Genomic DNA, 19,572 nt, shown 5'->3' on the forward strand with positions numbered 1-19,572 from the left:
TGAGGCGAGCACACTCATGTGTGATCCTACACTGACTATTGGCAGTCTGTGTCTTTAGAGGGGGAAGGTATGGCATTTGAATCTGATAATGTCCACACGTTTTTCTGGCAGGAGGTGCAGTTACTCGATAGCAACTAGAATAGGAGTCCTGGTTGTTTTATTTCTGCCTCTCCCCTAGCAAGTGAGTGGTGCCAACGGAACAAGTCTAGCATTAGTCATCTAATCAGTTGAAAGATATAAATTGAATGCTGATTGAGTTTTGAAGCATTCACTGGAAGTGTTCTTAAACAAATGCATTCCTTTAGTCAGTCAATGAATTAACACATTCAAGATACTGGTTCAACTGACCTAAGGAATAAATTTCATATCACAAACAGTACGAGTTTGTCCAGGCTTCGTTCAATGGTAATTGCATCAAGTTGCATGGTGCTGCTGACATGATCTAGTGGCGGGGGGTGTAATAGAGTAGTTGCAGTCTAGCAGATGAAAAATTAGTATATTGGGATGCATTTAGATCTTGGAAGAATACTTAATGTAAGGCCTATTGCCTAACGGGAGGTCAGAAAGCATCTCCTAGGAGTGTAGTCTTAACTGTAAGCTGCAGATTCATGAGTCTTTCAACACCCTTGTTAGATCGTGTTTTTTTTGAATAGCCACTCATGTTTAAGAAGCATCATTTAAGACCTTTGACACGTTGCCAAGATTTCTTACACTGTGGGCTGCCTTTCTGGCATTTGCTTGTCCAGAAGTACACAGTAAGTGGAAAGGGAATTCACTGATTGTGGAATTAGTAACAGATTGCTTCCAGTGCTGAAGGGGCAGCACTGCACATGGTATAAGTGCCTGTTACTTTTAACACTGTAAATGCAACTTGGGTTTCAGATTGTCATTCACAAACAGATGTGCTGCAATAGGCTAAAGGTCAGAACTCACTCCAGGAAAAGGGAAGGAATGCCTGTAACAAGATAACTAGAGGGAACTGACTATGCGAAGGGGAGAGAAATAGGTGAAGCACAGGATTTGTGTTCCATTGATCCAAGTCTGCTTTCATTGGTTCTTTTGGAGAAATAGAAGTGTGTTGGAGAGGTATGTGAAACTAACCAACATTTTGCAGTATCACACACACACTAACATTTTCCATACAAGATAGTTAAAAAATTAAGAACTGTTCATAGCTGAGAACACATGGGCTGTAGCAATTTTCCTGGGTGCAGAATGCCATAAAGGGCTTTTCAAGCACTGCATTCTTGAGGCTCAATAAAATTCCTCATTTGCATGCATGTCCCTAATTAACCCTATTCACAGCAGGGAATTTGGGTAGTGAGTAAATATTTCAGGCTTTTAGGCTACCCAATTCAGTGCGAGGAACACAGTCTACTTGTACTTTCGTTCCTCCTTCACTTTTTTTACCCCCCAAAAAAAAATTCTGAAGCCCAATTCATTCTAATCCCCTCCCCTCCCAACAAGTGTCTCAGGCTTCCCAGTTCAGTCCTGGGAAAGCACTTCTGTGAATCTGAACGGGGAGAGAAGTTGACACTTTTTTAAAAAATCGTCCCAGAACTCTAGCTTCCCTTCCCCACCAACCCCCCTCGCTCATTACTTTCACGTTGTTTCCAGAAACCCAACGCACCATATCCAACACAAGCCTTTATATAGCATCTTTATCGTAGTAAAATGAGATCCCACAACCCCTATCCCTAATGCTTCCATACTCCACCTCAACTATATCCACACTTGTAACACACTGCTCCCAAACTCTGCAACCCCTCCCACTACACTGAACAAAAGGTCTGCTCCCACATGTTTGCACCACCCTTCTAACACCATCAAACCAAACCTTATACCCCTCGCCCTCCTTCCCTCCAACTGCTACTGCTACATATTTCTATTTGGAATGACTTCTCTACCATCTTTGGAGATGGGACTTATGGTTGATTAAAGAACACAACATTGAGTACATAGCTGAAGAGAACATCTGAATCAGTGGCATTGATTACGTCCACATGTTTGTGGTAATTATAATCACATAATTTGAATCTGAAAATGCCGTTAACATTCACAATACTTTGTGAAGTTGCAATCACCATAAATCAGCCACCTTGATTATGTATTGTACACTGCATAGCCTAAAACTGCTCGTGGTAAATGGCGGATGCTCATTGTCCAAGTATATGTTAATTTACAATTTTTGATATGGTGTGATAAAATTATATCACTTAAGAACTTTTCAGGAATAGGCAAATGCTATTGGGCCCAACAACCTTACTTTTTTTTTAAAAACAACAAAAGCCAGCATCTCTGGCCCATCTTCTGCCTAATTCCCTCAATCCTTTCTCCATAAAATCACCATAATTGGCTCTCAAGCCTACTTGTGCTATGGGTTTCATTGGCATTCCTTGATTGCTTATTCCAGTTTTATTATCCTTTACCTTAGGAAGTTACATGACTTCCCTTTACTATTAACTTGCTAATTTTTAATTTGTATCCTGTGGTGTTTGAACTGGTTTCCATTACAAACAAAAGCAAAGGAGCTTCTTTCAACTTCAAGGCTGCAATACAGAAAGTCTTCTAAGCTAAATGCTGAACAGGTTAATGTATTTTGTCAGAGCATCTGGAAGAGAATGGCAAGTACTTAAATCTGTGTATATAAAATAAGACTGGTTGCTTGACTACTGGCCACTTGTCCAGAGTTGGTTGAATAATCACAGAACAAGTCATCGTTCACCTTGCCAACTCCTTGGGTGTGATCTGCTTCAAAAAGGATATAATATTTAATCCCCATTCTAGCAACAAGAGTGTTGGGGCCCTTGTTGATAAAATAGTCCTACATCTACAGTAGGAAGTGCACTGAGACTTAAACTCCCCAAACTGTTAGCTGAATGGCTATGGTTAGTTATTTCTTGCACTGCAAAATGAAAATTGAAGCATGCAGTGTTGTAAAAGTCACTTAACAGTTTCCCTACATTACAACAGTGCACTTCAAAAAGTACTTCATTGGCTGTGAAACACAATGGTTGTGAAAGACTAACTTCTGGGTAACTTATGTACTGTTACTCTACAGAACTACTGCAAGTGACATTTGACACTACATCTGTTATAAATATTCATACAAGCCATGATCAGTAACTTACAGTAATCAGACATTACATATTCTATAACGTAAAACTTGAGGTCTGCTTATGCACATGTATTAATTTGACCAATGTAACTCTATTAGCAAACAGAACCATTGGACCAATCAAATACATAGATCCTCCTATAAAGGGACTGACTGTACATTCAGCTCTCACTTGTACTTCATTTTGTTTTGGTTACTCAACACTTGGCTGCCAGTCCAGTGGTGACTGTGGGAACTTACACCACCAAATTCTTTATAGGTGACAGGATAGCTTGGCATTTGAAATAATTGAGCTGCAAACCATTAATAAATGGTGCAAATAATTAAACTCTTTCCTGGACATCTGATAACTAGGTACCAGCTTTGTGGAGTTGGGTGACCTTGATGCAAATGGATGCCTTTTTCTATAGCGCTGCATAAAATGTAAGGAAGTTGCCTGCAACCAGTCCAAGCTGTGCAGCTATGAAGTCTGAAGATGTGTTGGCACCCTGCTCTGATTTCTTCCATTTCTAACCATCGACCCAGCAGTGGTGGTGACCCGGGGGTATGTGAGATCCCACTGCCCTGCGTCTGATGTTTGATTTGTCATAAGTGATGCCGTTTTTATAAATTGACTCTCTTCCGTTCTTTGTTGGCTGTCCTCATATGGAAGATTTATTTTTCAAACACTAAAGCTTCACCACCACCCCCCCCCCCCCCCCCCCCCAAACCAAAGCTGAGGCCATGCACCATTCTTAGAAAAACATCCCCCGTTCATTACTTTTTTTTCTATGTTAGAGGTGCTATATAAATGCAAGTTATTATAACCCTGCTAGGCCTCTGCCAGTGAAGCTGTGAACCAAGTCATGCACAAGTCATTTCTGCCTTGGTACATTTTTTTTTTAAATGATGAAACTTGTTCAAGGTCTTAATTTCTCTGAAGTTAACATCTGCACATGAGCTTGTAGTTCTGCTTCTGACCTCCTGAGAATGTTAGGCCTTGCCCAAAAGCAAGTGGTGGCTCTAGCTTCAGTGAAGATAAGTGTGCTGCATGGGGTATGAACCTATTGGATCTCTGCCTGGAGATTTTAAAATTCTCCATCCTGGTGTTCAAATCCCTCCATGGCCCTGCCCCTCCCTATCTCTCTAATTTCCTCCCAGCCCTATAACCTTCCCCGAACTCTGCGTTCCTTCAATTCTGGCCTCTTGTGTGTCGTTGATTCCTTCACCCCTCCATTGGCAGCCATACCTCCAGCTGTCCAGGCCCTAAGCTTTGGAATTCTTGCCCTATCACACTTCTCCTTAAGACTGTCCTTCAATTCTATCTCTTTGACCAAGCTTCGGTCACCTGTCCTATCTCCTTATGTGGCTCAGTCAAATTTTGTCTGTTAACACTCTTCTGAAGTGCATTGACATTTTGCTGCATTAAAGGCACTATATAAATGCAAGTTGTTGTTGGACATTGTGCTGTAACTTTATCCACTTTATAGTGGGACCCAAGGATGAATAAGTCCAATTTCACCAAATCTAATTTTGGTTGCTCAGGATGTTGTATTGGTATTAATGTAATGGTTAATGACCCCAGTCTACAAACATTGAAGTATCTCTGAACAGTTTGATTAGGGTGTCTCAATGTTGAAGGATAAAGACAATGACTAAATTCAAGGATTTTGCTCTGAGGATCCATAATTAGATCGCTTATCTATAGATAAGATGTATTTGCATCTCTGAAGGAGTGATGGAGTCTGGTGCATTATTACATCATATGATCACAGTGGATGGTGTGACTGATTTATTAAGGATGTGAAGCAGCACCTCTGGTCAGTGGGGTTGGATCAAGCCTTTGAATTGTGCTGTGATACTATTTTTTTCTTGACTTCAGCTTTTAAGTTTCAGTTCTCCCCAGTGATGCTATTCCTGGAGTTGGAGATTTTTAAAACTTTTTCCTGCAGTGTCAGCGTATCTGCTCGGGCAGAAAGATAGCAGCAAACCACCTAATCACTAAACCTAGTCCTTTTGGCAAAATGTCTTGTTACTTGTGAACGCAACCATCCTGTGATATTACAAATAGCTGGTTCTGCTGATATTAAGGGGAAGACACAAGTTTTGGACTTAGAGGGCAAGGAGTTTACTAGAATGCTACCATTAAAGCCAAATATGCAACATGTTGCAAATGTCTTTTTTTGGTCAATATCACAATTAAATTTCTCATTCATAGAATCATAGAAGTTACAACATGGAAACAGGCCCTTCGGCCCAACATGTCCATGTCGCCCAGTTTATACCACTAAGCTAGTCCCAATTGCCTGCACTTGGCCCATATCCCTCTATACCCACCTTACCCATGTAACTGTCCAAATGCTTTTTAAAAGACAAAATTGTACCCGCCTCTACTACTGCCTCTGGCAGCTCGTTCCAGACACTCACCACCCTTTGAGTGAAAAAATTGCCCCTCTGGACCCTTTTGTATCTCTCCCCTCTCACCTTAAATCTATGCCCCCTCATTATAGACTCCCCTACCTTTGGGAAAAGATTTTGACTATCGACCTTATCTATGCCCCTCATTATTTTATAGACTTCTATAAGATCACCCCTTAACCTCCTACTCTCCAGGGGAAAAAAGTCTCATTGGAAGAGAGTTACCTGCAAAAGTTGGCTAAGCCGCCAGTGTTTCCAAATGGAAAAAACTAAAACATCGCTCAAAAGTTCAAACCATACAACAGCAACTTCTTAAACCTACCTATATGGCACTGAAACCTGGCTAATGTCAAAGACTACAGAGAACAAACTTGACCTGTGTGACATCAGAGCCCCTGTTATGAGAGCTGTCCATAAGTTGTCTCTGAGGAAGCTGAAACACTTATTCCCTGCTCTTTCCAAATGATTTCCTGTCTGTCCAGAGATAGACTCCTGTAACCAGGGTCTCAATGGCACCAGTCACAGCACTCGTGAAAGAACATTGTTCTACATTTGCTCATTTGCTGCTTTGAGGCTCCCCTGCAGCTGGCTGTGAAGATGCCACTCACTCCGTGGTACACTGTATTTGAGTAAAACTCTTGTGCGTGACTGCAGTGATATCAGAAATGCATTCTGAGCATCCAGCAGTTCCTGCTCATGGTGGACTCAAAGAATGTTGCAAAACCTTCCGCTCCTGCATCAGCAACCTTTAGGCCCAGCAGGATACCAAGCCCTTGCCCATACAGCTGACCTGCAGTATGGGCTCACAGCCTGGCCAGATATTTCTGCTTCATCTCCTGCATACTCGCGATTCACCGAGTGCCCCTTCCTCAAACTCATTAACAAACTTCATGGAGTGTTACTATCTGCTGGTGCTTGGAACAGATGGAGTGCTTGACACAACATACTATGAGGTCATGGTGCTATTTCTTATACGTTCTTCCCAAAATGGAGACACCATAAGAGAAAAGGCGTATCATTTACAATGCATCCCCCAGACAATGGTTTTTAGGACCGTTTCGTTCATAACATTTTTAATATGTCAAGCAACTGTAGCCTGAATGCTGAAAGTGTTGGATGTAGTGAACATGGGGAGAGAGTAGTGAACATGGGGAGAGAGTAGTGAACATGGGGAGAGAGTAGTGAACATGGGGAGAGAGTAGTGAACATGGGGAGAGAGTAGTGAACATGGGGAGAGAGTAGTGAACATGGGGAGAGAGTAGTGAACATGGGGAGAGAGTAGTGAACATGGGGAGAGAGTAGTGAACATGGGGAGAGAGTAGTGAACATGGGGAGAGAGTAGTGAACATGGGGAGAGAGTAGTGAACATGGGGAGAGAGTAGTGAACATGGGGAGAGAGTAGTGAACATGGGGAGAGAGTAGTGAACATGGGGAGAGAGTAGTGAACATGGGGAGAGAGTAGTGAACATGGGGAGAGAGTAGTGAACATGGGGAGAGAGTAGTGAACATGGGGAGAGAGTAGTGAACATGGGGAGAGAGTAGTGAACATGGGGAGAGAGTAGTGAACATGGGGAGAGAGTAGTGAACATGGGGAGAGAGTAGTGAACATGGGGAGAGAGTAGTGAACATGGGGAGAGAGTAGTGAACATGGGGAGAGAGTAGTGAACATGGGGAGAGAGTAGTGAACATGGGGAGAGAGTAGTGAACATGGGGAGAGAGTAGTGAACATGGGGAGAGAGTAGTGAACATGGGGAGAGAGTAGTGAACATGGGGAGAGAGTAGTGAACATGGGGAGAGAGTAGTGAACATGGGGAGAGAGTAGTGAACATGGGGAGAGAGTAGTGAACATGGGGAGAGAGTAGTGAACATGGGGAGAGAGTAGTGAACATGGGGAGAGAGTAGTGAACATGGGGAGAGAGTAGTGAACATGGGGAGAGAGTAGTGAACATGGGGAGAGAGTAGTGAACATGGGGAGAGAGTAGTGAACATGGGGAGAGAGTAGTGAACATGGGGAGAGAGTAGTGAACATGGGGAGAGAGTAGTGAACATGGGGAGATTCATTAACAAAATCTAGCTTTAAGCTGGGGAATTCATCCTGAACTCTGCCCTTGAATGGACGAGAACAGCATACACCCATTGCAATTCACCTTGACCATTGAGTCTGTGTACAGTTGAATTACTTTTTAACACCTTTGTGATTTTGTTGGTTGTGTTAATGAAGGAGCTCATCTGGGGCCTTTAGGATGGGCAAGTGACCTTCATGTATTTTATTTAGAAAGGGCAGCAGCCATTTTGCTTTCAGGGAAATCTTGTAGCTTCTACTTAACGTTCAATTCTAAACTATGGTCAGCCATCTACTACACTAACAATACATTTAATCTGTTGGAATCCAAAACAGTAAATGATTTTGTGTTCTGTACAATAGGATTTTACCCTCACTGGCCAGACCCCTAATGTAAGAATGCAGCATTGGCAGCAGCTGGGAAACTGCTATCTGGCCTTTTTAGTAGATGTGGTGTTGCTTGCAGAGTCAAAGTAGGAAAACATTAAATTGCAAAATAGGATGTGAAGTAAACATTTTGTAATGACCATTGTACAAATGGGTAATCTACTGCATTACACTGTTAGTTTGTTATCTGCTTTTATACTGGATTATGACTGATTTTTAAAAAAAATTCCACAGGCTGTCCGAGAAAGGAGAAGTACAGCCAAGCAGGCATCAAATCTGGTGATGGATGCCAGATGCAAGTCGGTGGATCCAGACAATGTAAGGACTTGTTAAAGCCTGTTTTACTGTAATTACTGCATGTTCTCTAACTGCTCACTTTTATGTAAAGTTATTTGTTCAGAATAATTTCACTGTCCTGTGGAGTGACTCACTTTTTAAAGCTTTTCAGTAGCTGACAGGTGTACACGTTTGGGAAATCCATATTTAGTGGGGGATCTTTAAAACTTAAACAATTAGAGCATTATACCTAATTGATCCAATTTTGTTTATGCCCATTTGCTGAATATTAATGTCTGAATATTGGTGTTGAAGGGTGGAGAGAAAGGAAAGTAGAGGTAATAGCATGCAATGTTACTTAACCTGATCGTATGAAATGATCCAAATCAACCTGTGCCATTGACTGTTATTAACCAGTGTTAGTCATTTAGTTACCTTGCACTGTTGTGCTCAGATTTGATTAACTTAGTGTCTTGTATGTCCAACTCACTGTTTCACTGCACTTCCCATTCCATCATTTTTGTTTTTAATTAAACATTGTAACTATTTTAAAGATACCTGGTGATGAGACTCCCTCTTCAACTCTTAAAGCACTGCAGATCATTTTCTCCATAGAATAGCTGTAATACCTAATTTCTATACAATTTTAATTGTGTATAGAATGCCACACGTGTTGAATGTTTTGCAACTACAAAACAAATTGGTTCCTGATTTTGGCTCAAATAACCACTATATATATATATATATATATATATATATATAGGTTAGTCATTCTGATTCACTAAAATTATAGATGGGTAGGAAAAGCTATACATCAAATCTGAGTTTTCCCATTTACTTTGGAAGGCAATGTTTTCTCAACTGTGTATACAGCTCTTTTGTTAAAAATCACCAAGGTATTAAAAACTTAAGCAATTCAGAAAAAAATTAAATTTATGCATGAAATTATGTCTTTTTGGAAATCCATCCCAATAGGTTTTTACTTTAGAAGCCTGGAAGGGTCCAGAGCTTCAGTTTTGCTGCTTTTCCTGGAGCTTGCTTTCTATTAGACCTCCATTGCGTGAGCTCCATGCAGTCATATAACTACTGGCCCTCCCCACTCCAAGGCTGCAGCTTCCAGTTGGTGCTCAGTTGGGCGTAATGCTGAGGTTGCCAGGTTACAGCTGACTGCCACTTCCAGTTGGGTTCCCTCTCCTGAGTCCTAGTTCCCACTGACCGCCTCGTGATAATTCTGGGCTGAAAGCATTTCTTACAGTGCAGCAATATCACAGCCTGAAGGTAATGTGTGCATGCACATGCAAAAACAAATTAAGATTCATTGAAGTAATAAAATGAAAAAGATCCAAAGGATAAAATCAGTAATAAAATATCAATACAAGAAACCTTGGTTAAGGGGAGAAGGAAAGCATGACTCAAAAGGTAAGGGGAAAAGATGAATCCATCAATAACTGTTCGTGATTTTTTTTCACATGCCATGTGAGATCCATTGGAGTGTGTCTTGCAGAAAATCTTGATTTTTGCTTTTTGTGCTTATTAACATATTTCAAAAAGATAATTGGATCTGAGAGGCTCTAATAGGAAAATACATCTTTTTAACAAAGGGTCTCCAACAAACTTAGAATGTTGCCAGTCTAGTTATCTCTGCAGAACAAATTCTGTTCATTTCTAGCAGTTCAACTGCACATCTGTTAAGACTGAGTTCACCTCTGATGTGATGTGTTTTTGAGCTGCTCACCATTCCATGTTTGCCATGTTATACTGAACACTTGCTGAAAATGTATTCACGTGCAGATAGATTGTTCGGCAGGGCTGGAGATCTGCACTCAATCCATTTATCATGTCCCAGGCTCATGGTAAACGTTTTTAATTTTCACAACCATGCATATTGTGTTGCAGCTTGCTATTTTAAAGTAAAAATAATCTTGCCTTCTGTTTTTTTGTTTAAATCTTTTCACTGCTAATTTTTAAATTGCCAGTTTCCTTAACATGGAGCTTTTGTCTGGTTTTTCTACTTGGTCAAGAACAGTGCTGTTCCAAGAAAATGTGCTCTAGTGTAGTTGAGGTTTTTAAGCCTAGATTGTCACCTTACTGTAATAATAAAGTTTACTTCCTAGTGAGCTGTTGAAATATTGCTGGTTTTTGCAGTAACTAACTATACCTGGCATCCGTCTCTTGTATTTTCACCTGCATGTTGCTACCTATATTGTGCTAGTGTTATGGCAAGACTGAAACCTTTTTAAAAATGTTTACCTTTCGAGTTTAAGCCAGTTTCATGCCAGTGTGTGCTAAGTCAGCTGATTTTAGCAGTGTTGAGGTACCAAAGTTGGTCTTAAGTGCTCCTGAGTTAGGAAGGGAAAATTTGGCTAGGGATTGTTGTGAACGGTTGTTTTTCAGAGTGCATGGAAGTTTACAGTGGAGTCCCCCAGGGGTTGGTATTTGGACCACTGCACTTTTTGACATTAATGACCTGGACTTGGATATAGGGGGAGTAATTTCAAATTTGCAGATGACACAAAGCTTGGAAATGTAGTGGTCTTCAGGAGGATGTAGAAAGACTGGTGAAATAGACATAGGCAGATTAAATTTAATGCAGAGAAATGTCAAGTGTTGCATTTTCAAAGAGTTAGGAGAGGCAGTATAAATGAAACGGTAAAATTTTAAAGGGGCTGCCGGAACAAAGACCCAGAGGCTCGCATCCACAAATCTTTGAAGGTGGCAGGGCAAGTTGAGATGGCTATTAAAGCATATGGGTTCCTGGGCTTTATTAATAGAAGCATAGAGTCCAAAAGCAAGGACATTATGGCAAACCTTTTATGAATCACTGATTAGACCTCCAGTTCTGGGCACTATACTTTAGAAAGGATGTCAAGGCCTTGGAGAGGGTGCAGAGGAGATTTAGCAGAATGTGCTCGTATGGATGTTAGATCAGGGCAGAATCAGGCCTGACTGATGCTCAATCACTTTAAACCTGAATAATGGTTATGTGGATAAATGTCTGTCGAACCGCAACCCGGTGAGTAGCCTTTAGACTGTTTTAAAAACACTTGCAGTTCCAAGCTAATTTTCTTCCTACTCAAGTGGGTATGGATTTGTTTTAAAATTCTGTCTACTAACATATATCTTTGATTCCTTTTTTCTGTAATCCAAGTTTCTTCTTTTTTTGACATTTTTCACAAATCTTATGTTTCTCATAAGTAAAGTAAAACCGTATCTCTAAATTAGACATTACACTACTTATGCTGCATTTAGGGCTTTTAAAAAAAAAATTTACATCTGCATGGTCAATCTCTTTCCCAATTCCCCTCTGTTTCTTTGGCCTGGAGGGGAGGGCAGGGCAAACAATCTGCTTCCAGGCCTCTGCCAAGGTTGGTCTTGATTCAAATGTTGGAATGTGTGCAGGATTACCTTGGGGTAACTCTCCTTTCAGTTTGTCCCTCATGGGAAAATTCCAAACTTCTAATCTTTCCCCTGAAGGCAAGACCAAGAGCTTGTGTTGCACCCTGGAATGTTAGCACATGCCTGTGGCTGCATTTTCCAGGATGCCCATAATTTCTAGACTCTGGCCAGATAATGCTGTGTAATTAGCTGCTGACTGTTTCTTCACCTTTTTTAATTGGCTAATGGTAAATCTGGACTCTGTTTGCTCTGTCTTGTCATGTGATTCTATCCTTGTGATCTACAGTTACTGTATACAGAGTTCATTGGGGAAACTGATCTTGAGAAACAATTTGCAGAAATGTGGTGTTTGCAGCACTCTGACTTGTTGAACTAAACTGAGCATCACTGGGATTTTTGGGTTTTAACAAATTTGTTTCCAGAAGTGATCATTTTGCCACCCATGTTCACAGGGAAAGGCTAGAGTTAACATTTAGAAATCAGTGCAATCTGCAACAACTTGCATTTATATAGTGCCTTTAACATAGTAAAACGTCCCAAAGCGCTTCATAGTGTTATCAAACAAAATCTGACAGAGACAAATAAGGAGTTATTGGGTCAGGTGGCCAAAAGCTAGGTCAAAGTTAGGTTTTAAGGAGCGTCTTGAAGGAGGAGAGAGTTTTAGGGAGGGAATTCCAGAGCTTGGAACCTAGGCAGCTGAAGGCATGGCTGCCAATGGTGGTGATTTTTAAAATTGGGGATGCACTAGAGGCAAGAATTGGAGTGCAGAGATCGGAGAGTTGTAGGGCTGGAGGAAGGATTTGAAAACAAATGAGTGAAAATTGAGGCGGTCAGGGAGCACAGGTGTGATGGGTGAACGGGACTTGATGCGAGTTAGGACACAGGCAGTGGAGTTTATGTAAAGATGAGACAATTTAAGCATCACTGTTTACGTAGTGCTTGTTGGATTTTTAAGATGCTTGCTATCCTTCACCTCAGTGTACATTAAAGGACTAGGAAATATTGACATGTTTGATAACTTTTTTATTAAAATATAACCCATTAGATGCAGTGGCTGAGATGTCACAAAACTCACAGGCATAGAACATATCAAGGCTGGTGAGTTAGCTTCTCTCCACTGCTTGCAGTAGTCCTGAGTCAGAGTTCCTGAAGTACAACAGTGTAGCCTGTACTTGTATGGTAAACTACTGGGTCCAATACGCCATTACCTTTTGTGTACATGCTGTTGATATGTCAGCTTGTTTATCGGTTAAGTCAGCTGCTATCAGTCCACGTGTCCATTAATGTCTTTCTAACGTATGGATGAATGAGTGCTCATTACAATTCTCTGTGTAGCCTTTAATCTCATCCTGTCCAATCTATCTGCACTGGGGCTCTTGCTCTCGGTAACCTATCTTAACCATACAGTAGTCTAGCTCATTGTATAATTCTGTATAATACCAACTAGTTTATTCTATTATCTCTACATGCCTATCCTTACATATGTTCATGGATCTCTTGAATAGAATCATGCTTACAATTATATAGTTGAGTTCTGATGAGGATGTAACCTGAAATGAAAATCTGAACAATTTAGTATTAATGCAAGCCTGAGTTGAAGTCTGTTAAGCCAATTGTTCTTCCTTTATTGCTGAGTATCCCAATCGTGTCCAAATTTGATTGCTGTATTAATGATATTTGCACAAATTCATATTTTTTAAAATCCCTGAAACTGGAATTGTCTGAAACACTAGGCAATTTATTGATGGGCTTTGGTCACTTGCCACTCATGGGTACCATCAGTTTCAATTTCAGACCAATGGGGCATTGTAATGAGTCTTGGATTCAATCATAGAAACTTTCCTATTAATAAACAGGAAGCAGAAATGGCTTTTTAGCCAATAAGAATGTAAAGCAGGGTGAATTTAAAATGGACTCCTCAGTTGGCATTGAGGTTAGTCCAGCTGTTTTTAAAAAATAATTTAAATGCTAGTAAAGGGGTTAATGCAGTGCTTCTCTGATTGTAATCCTCCAGGACCTAGTAGATTGGAATAAACCATTGCTGTGGCAAGTTGGGCATTTGCGTGAGAAGTACGAAGAATGGGTGCATCAACCGGTAGATCGGCCCATCCGCCTCTTCTATTCAGATTTAGTAGAAGCCTGCTCAAAAACAGCCTGGTAAGGAACTGAAGTCGCTGCTTGCCTCACAGTTCATGTAATTCATCCTTTGGAAAGTTCCAATGTAATTTAACTGAAAAATAGGTTTTGGATATAATTTTGGATGAAGCTTTTGATTACAGAAAACTGAATCAACGGTAATATGTATTGGGAGTTATATCTAATCTATACATTAATCAAGATATCCTTTATTTAAAATGGGAATTATCCCATCTGATCCACTTCAGAGGAAAGAATATTCCATAGAAGATTACAGCATTGGAGGAGGCCATTCTGCCCATTGGGTCTGTGCTGACTCTTTGCTAGAGCAATCCAAAAATAATCCCACTATGTCGCTCTTTCTCTGAATAGCCCTATGTCTTCCTCCACTTCAAATGTTAACCTAATCTTCCCTTTAAGTGGGCTCTGCCTGAAGCATTGATGCTGTTTTAGTTCTACAAAAACACCTTTCTCAAACAGAAATTTGCAAAGACTTTCGATTATTCAATGCCCTGATTTGTAAAACTGGACAGCAGATTATGTCTCAGTATTGTATATTTTATCATCGGAATACATGAACACCCATCAGTACGAGCATTGGTGACTCGTTTGGTGTAAGTGCGAAGAAATGGATATGGGTTTTGTGCAGGAGTTTTCGAGCCAAAACCAGATTGTTATAGAAATTATTGCAGCTATCAATCTAATATTTTACGTCTCATTCTATTTTAGCCTCTCCTGTCGATTTGGCTTACGGTAATTGAGCAATGATGGATCTGTCATATTTATAATCAAAGCTGGGAATGGTTGAATCATTGAAGAATTTTATGTCTTATATATTCAAGAATTTCAGTTTTTAAAAAAATGATTAGATACCTTTTTAATAGAGACCCCTCTGATTAGTTATCCACTAGTTTCAATTGGAGTAAGCAAATACATATAAAGTACTTCGAAACAGTTATTAACATAACTGGAAAAAGTCCAAACACTCAGTTTACATAGGGTAATGAGTGTGTTGGAACATAGGAACAGGAGAAGGCCACTCTGCCCCTCAAACCTGTTCCACCATTCAATTTGATCATGGCTGATCTGTATCTTAACTCCATCTACCTGCCTTGGTTCAGTTACCCTTCAATACTTTTGCTGAACAAAAAATCTATCAATCTGTCTTCAAATTTTCCATTTACTTAGCCTCAACAGCTTTTTGAAATGGTTGAGATCTTTGGAGCCAGATCTATTGCATCTTATAGAAAGGTTTGGCAAAATTCCACATCATGCCAGCTATAGGAACAAGAGTAGGCCATTCAGCCCCTCATGCCTGCTCCGCCATTTGATAAGATCATGGCTGATCTGTGATCTAACTCCATATACCTGCCTTTGGCCCATATCCCTTAATACCTTTTGGTTGCCAAAAAGCTATCGATCTCGGATTTAGCAATTGAGCTAGTATCAATTGCCGTTTGCGGAAGAGAGTTCCAAACTTCTACCATCCTTTGTGTAGAAATGTTTTCTAATCTCACTCCTGAAAGGTCTGGCTCTAATTTTTAGACTGTGCCCTCCTAGAATCCCCAACCAGCAGAAATAGTTTCTCTCTATCCACCCTATCTGTTCCCCTTAATATCTTATAAACTTCGATCAGATCACCCCTTAACCTTCTAAACTCGAATACAACCCCAATTTCTGTAATCTCTCCTCGTAACTTAACCCTTGAAGTCCGGGTATCATTTAGGTAAATCTGCGCTGCACTCCCTCCAAGGCCAATATGTCCTTCCGAAGGTGCGGTGCCCAGAACTGCTCACAGTACTCCAGGTGTGGTCTAACCAGGGTTTTGTATAGCTGCAGCATAACTTCTGCCCCCTTGTACTCTAGTCCTCTAGATAAAGGCCAGCATTCCATTTGCCTTCTTGATTATTTTCTGCACCTGTTGAAATCCCCAGTGGTACCCAGAAATAGAGTCATCGTACTTGTGAGCTGTGAATAAAGGCAACAGTTGGCTGTACAAAGTGCAGTAGCTCCTCACAATGACGTTCTAATAGTTCATGACCTGCGATAAATGAGCAGTGTTTGTTGACTAAAAAACGAGATGAAGCATCCTTTTATCAATATTCCACTGGCTTTGATAAGGCTCCCAAACAATTTCATAAAGGGGTGTGTATATTTTGCATCTGTTAAGTCAACAATGGATCCATTGTATAGCTGACTGAAATCCATGCTACCAAGTTCCCATCTCAATCTTCCCTTAAAGCACCAGTTTTTCCCATTAGAATATATGCAAAGTTGATATGTTCCCAGTAATCTGAAATACTTAAAGCATTGGGCTCTTTATAAAAGTTCTCCTCACATTCAAACACGAAATGGAAGCATTTTTTTAGGTGCCTGCCTTCTTGCTGTGCATGCAGTTATTGCATGCTGTCTGTAGCATGCTTCTGCTATTTTTTTTTTTAAAAAGTCACTTTTGAACTAGTGTGTATGGTGATGGAAGTTAATATCTAACAACTATTGCATAATTGTTCAAATACCCAGTCTGATTGTAAGGGGGCGTAGAAACCAAAATGAGTTATGAATGGCTCAATCATGCATTAAAATGGAGTATAGTGGAGAGGGAGTAATTAATTTGTATTGGTGGTTATGGTATTTAGAGTGGGCCTGCTGTCCATGATTCATTACCCAGAGCTGTGATGCTGGGTAAATAGCCCATTCACTCCTCCTTCTGTAGGTTCACTATTTAAAAACAAACCCAGGAAGAGCAAAAGGTCCTGACCAAAACTTAATTTATTTTAATGTAGTGAGTGTCAGCACTGTTGATTTTTTACATTCCTCTCCATTTTTTAGAGTTCTAATTTGTCCTGTTAAATCCCCAGGTCATTGGACTTGATTATTGCGAGAAGTAACCATCCAAACCAGAGTCAAAACAAATTATCAATTGATGTTTACTCTGCAGTGAATTCAACTTCGACCCAAAGGAAACCAGCTTTTATTGTGACAGAGCATTTCCACCTTAGTGTATAATACTGTGCCCCACTAGTTAGTTACCTTAAACAACATTTTAAACAAAAATCCATTTATAAAAGTCATGATACTAAAGAATGAAAATTGAATTATTAGCATGAAGTTCAATATCACGTACAAATGAATATTCTGTTATCCAACAAAGCAAGAAGCATGAGTCTCACTGCTCCCTGTATATTGCTACCATGTGGGGTATCTTGGTCAGGTGGCCTGTCTTGTCATCCAGAGTCACATCTTAGTTTCTTTCCGCTTCTGTTTACGTACATGCGAAAGTATCGTTTTTTCCTCATGGAGATTTTTGCACTTTAGTTTTACAGTCAACTAATTGAGCTTTTTTTCCAAAATGTACTTGTTTTCCAACGTAGTCTATATCTTCCAAATCTTTTGGTGCAACTTCTGCTGAGGAATGATTTTGTTTTCATGTTCTAAGTACCAGCCATCCCTTTAGGTAGACCTTAAGGTGACAGCATTTGGTTAAAATCTGTACTGGATAACCATGATCCTTCCTGCTGATGCACCCAACACTTGGTGGCACCTCCTCTACTCATGATTTTTGGACGCTTATTCCTGTCTCAGCTCAAGGATCCCATCATGGCGATTTTGGTGCAAGTGCCTCCAGACATGACTGGCTTTGTTCGAACTGAGTTCTGCTTCGAAGAAGCACACCTCCAAATTCAGGTCAGGAAGATGGGGACCATTTTGGGAATGGTCTAATAAAAGGTGGCACTGACTGATTCATCATGCAAAGTAGCTCAGACAGTTTGGGAAGAGATGTTAATTTCTTCTGAGTGCTCAATTTCCTTCAGTTTATTAAGGTGCTGAGCACAAGAACTTTGATTTTTCCCTGGTGCTCTCTGATATTGGATTCATTAATCTTCGTGCAGCTATCTGTTCTCCTTTGTGGTTTCCAGTAACTCCGTTCTGACCAAGAGTTCTTGCAAGATTCCCAGAAGCACAGGGTGTATTCATTTTTCAAGATCACTTCCTTGATCATTCTTGTTTCACAGGATTTGTTGTCTTTATGGTTTGATCTACTTTAGCTTAAGGGTCCAGCCATCATAAAACCACATCTCAATTTTCTTAACTTGATTTCAGTTCTAAAGAAATAAGTGGCAAGATCTTACTGCCATATGCTTCTTCCATTTAAAAAGAAATTCCATTTTGTTGCACACAAAACTTTAGCACTTCAAATAAATGCATTACATTTTATTATCCAGTCAAGTGTTTCCTATGTGAAGAAAGCTTCACATCTGACAGAATAAATAATTATTTGGGTTGTTAACTTATCATCCTAGTGTTTCTAAATTGGCCAGGAACTGCCAGAAAAAAAATTGAGCCCGTTCAGAGTCCTATGACTACTTTGTCCCAAAAATGTAGAAAGTTTGACTTGACACTCTCTGTATGGCAGTGGTGTAGAGTAATTTGTGATATTAAGCATTATTGTCTTAGTCTGGCAGCCTGAATTTGGAAAGTGCAGTTGTGCTTTCTGGATGATTACCAGCCCTTGAACGTAATGTGACAAAAGTGAAGCATTCTTATCTAAGATTTTGCATTTCATTGGCTTCTTCATTGATATTGTTACATAAAGGTTCAAGAACCAGCTTCACTCTTCGAAATCATATCCCAGCTAACTTGATAGTTTAGTCTTTGTGCTGATGTAGTGGGGGCAGGGCAAGGCATTCAGTTCAATACAAATTTAAGTTGTTGGACAGATATGTAGCCGGTAAAATTCCACAAAATCAAAGAACCAAAAAAGGGGGTGTATGCATCATGAGTAGTTGTACTGATTTGAAAAAAAGCTAAAGTGATCATTGCAGATATTTCAGTAAACTGCCAATGCTAATGTTTAAACATAAACTAAATGCTGGAAACCTGAAATTAAAACAGTAAATGCTTAATAAACAGCAGGTCAGTCACCATCTTAAGAGAAAAGACTGGGTTATGATGATTCGGGTGTGTATCATTCATCAGAACAGTCGACCCAATGCTTAGTTGTGATAAAATGGCAATGAAGGTATCTGGTTGCATTAGTAGGGGGACAGAGCACAAATCAAATGAAGTATTGTTTCTGCATGAGACATTGGTCAGGCATTTGGAGTGGTGTCTGCAATCCTGGTTATGTAATCAGTGGAAGAATATTATCGTCCTGAGGGTACAGAGATGAACAGCAATTAGATTCTGGTTATCTGGAATGTATACATTGAGGGAAGGTTGAAGAAGCTGGGTTTAGTTTCCTTGGAAAAGAGGAGGCTTTAAAGATCTAACTGAAGCTTTCAATGTTTATGAAGGGAATTGACAAAATTGATCAATATTTTACAATTGTGACTGGTTCAAATACCATCAATACAATGGAAAGTTAAGAGCAAGATGGTGTATTGGGCAAAATCTTTTCCAATCAACTGATAAAAGTTGTGAAATAAGTTGCATGGGAAGGTTGAAGCAGACAGTACAATTCAAGAAATGGGATCTGGAGAGGGAGGAAAGATTGGAAGCTATAGTGAGGTAGGTAAGTGGTAATCTTTATGCAAAAGGTGTAGGATTTTTACACCTAAAGGTGTCCCATGTTAAGAGAATATTATGTTCCAAGCACTTCAGTTTGGCAATCCCCAAACTAGCCTGACCATTTAAGTCATAATTTCTATCTTTTTAAGCATTACTTTTGCGGAATACATTTCCGCATTGTCACTAGGTAAGTAATGTATTGGCATCAATATGCAACAGGAAAAATATCGTGAAGTCCTCACCCATGAAGCATCACTGAAATCCCAATGAAAACATTGCATTTGTATGTGGT

At 40.0% G+C, this 19,572-nt stretch overlaps 1 protein-coding gene across 1 annotated transcript in view; it reads left to right on the forward strand.

Annotated features, from left to right (window-relative positions):
* fa2h (fatty acid 2-hydroxylase) overlaps positions 1-19,572 on the forward strand; it is a 94,503-nt gene that overhangs the window by 63,251 nt on the left and 11,680 nt on the right. The window contains exons 2-3 of the mRNA XM_067997755.1: positions 8,199-8,282; positions 13,651-13,793. Of these exons, the coding sequence (XP_067853856.1) occupies positions 8,199-8,282; positions 13,651-13,793 (227 nt within the window). The remainder of the gene's footprint in view (positions 1-8,198; positions 8,283-13,650; positions 13,794-19,572) is intronic.

This window comes from Heptranchias perlo, chromosome 16 (assembly GCF_035084215.1).
Source record: "Heptranchias perlo isolate sHepPer1 chromosome 16, sHepPer1.hap1, whole genome shotgun sequence".
Lineage (NCBI taxonomy): Eukaryota > Metazoa > Chordata > Chondrichthyes > Hexanchiformes > Hexanchidae > Heptranchias > Heptranchias perlo.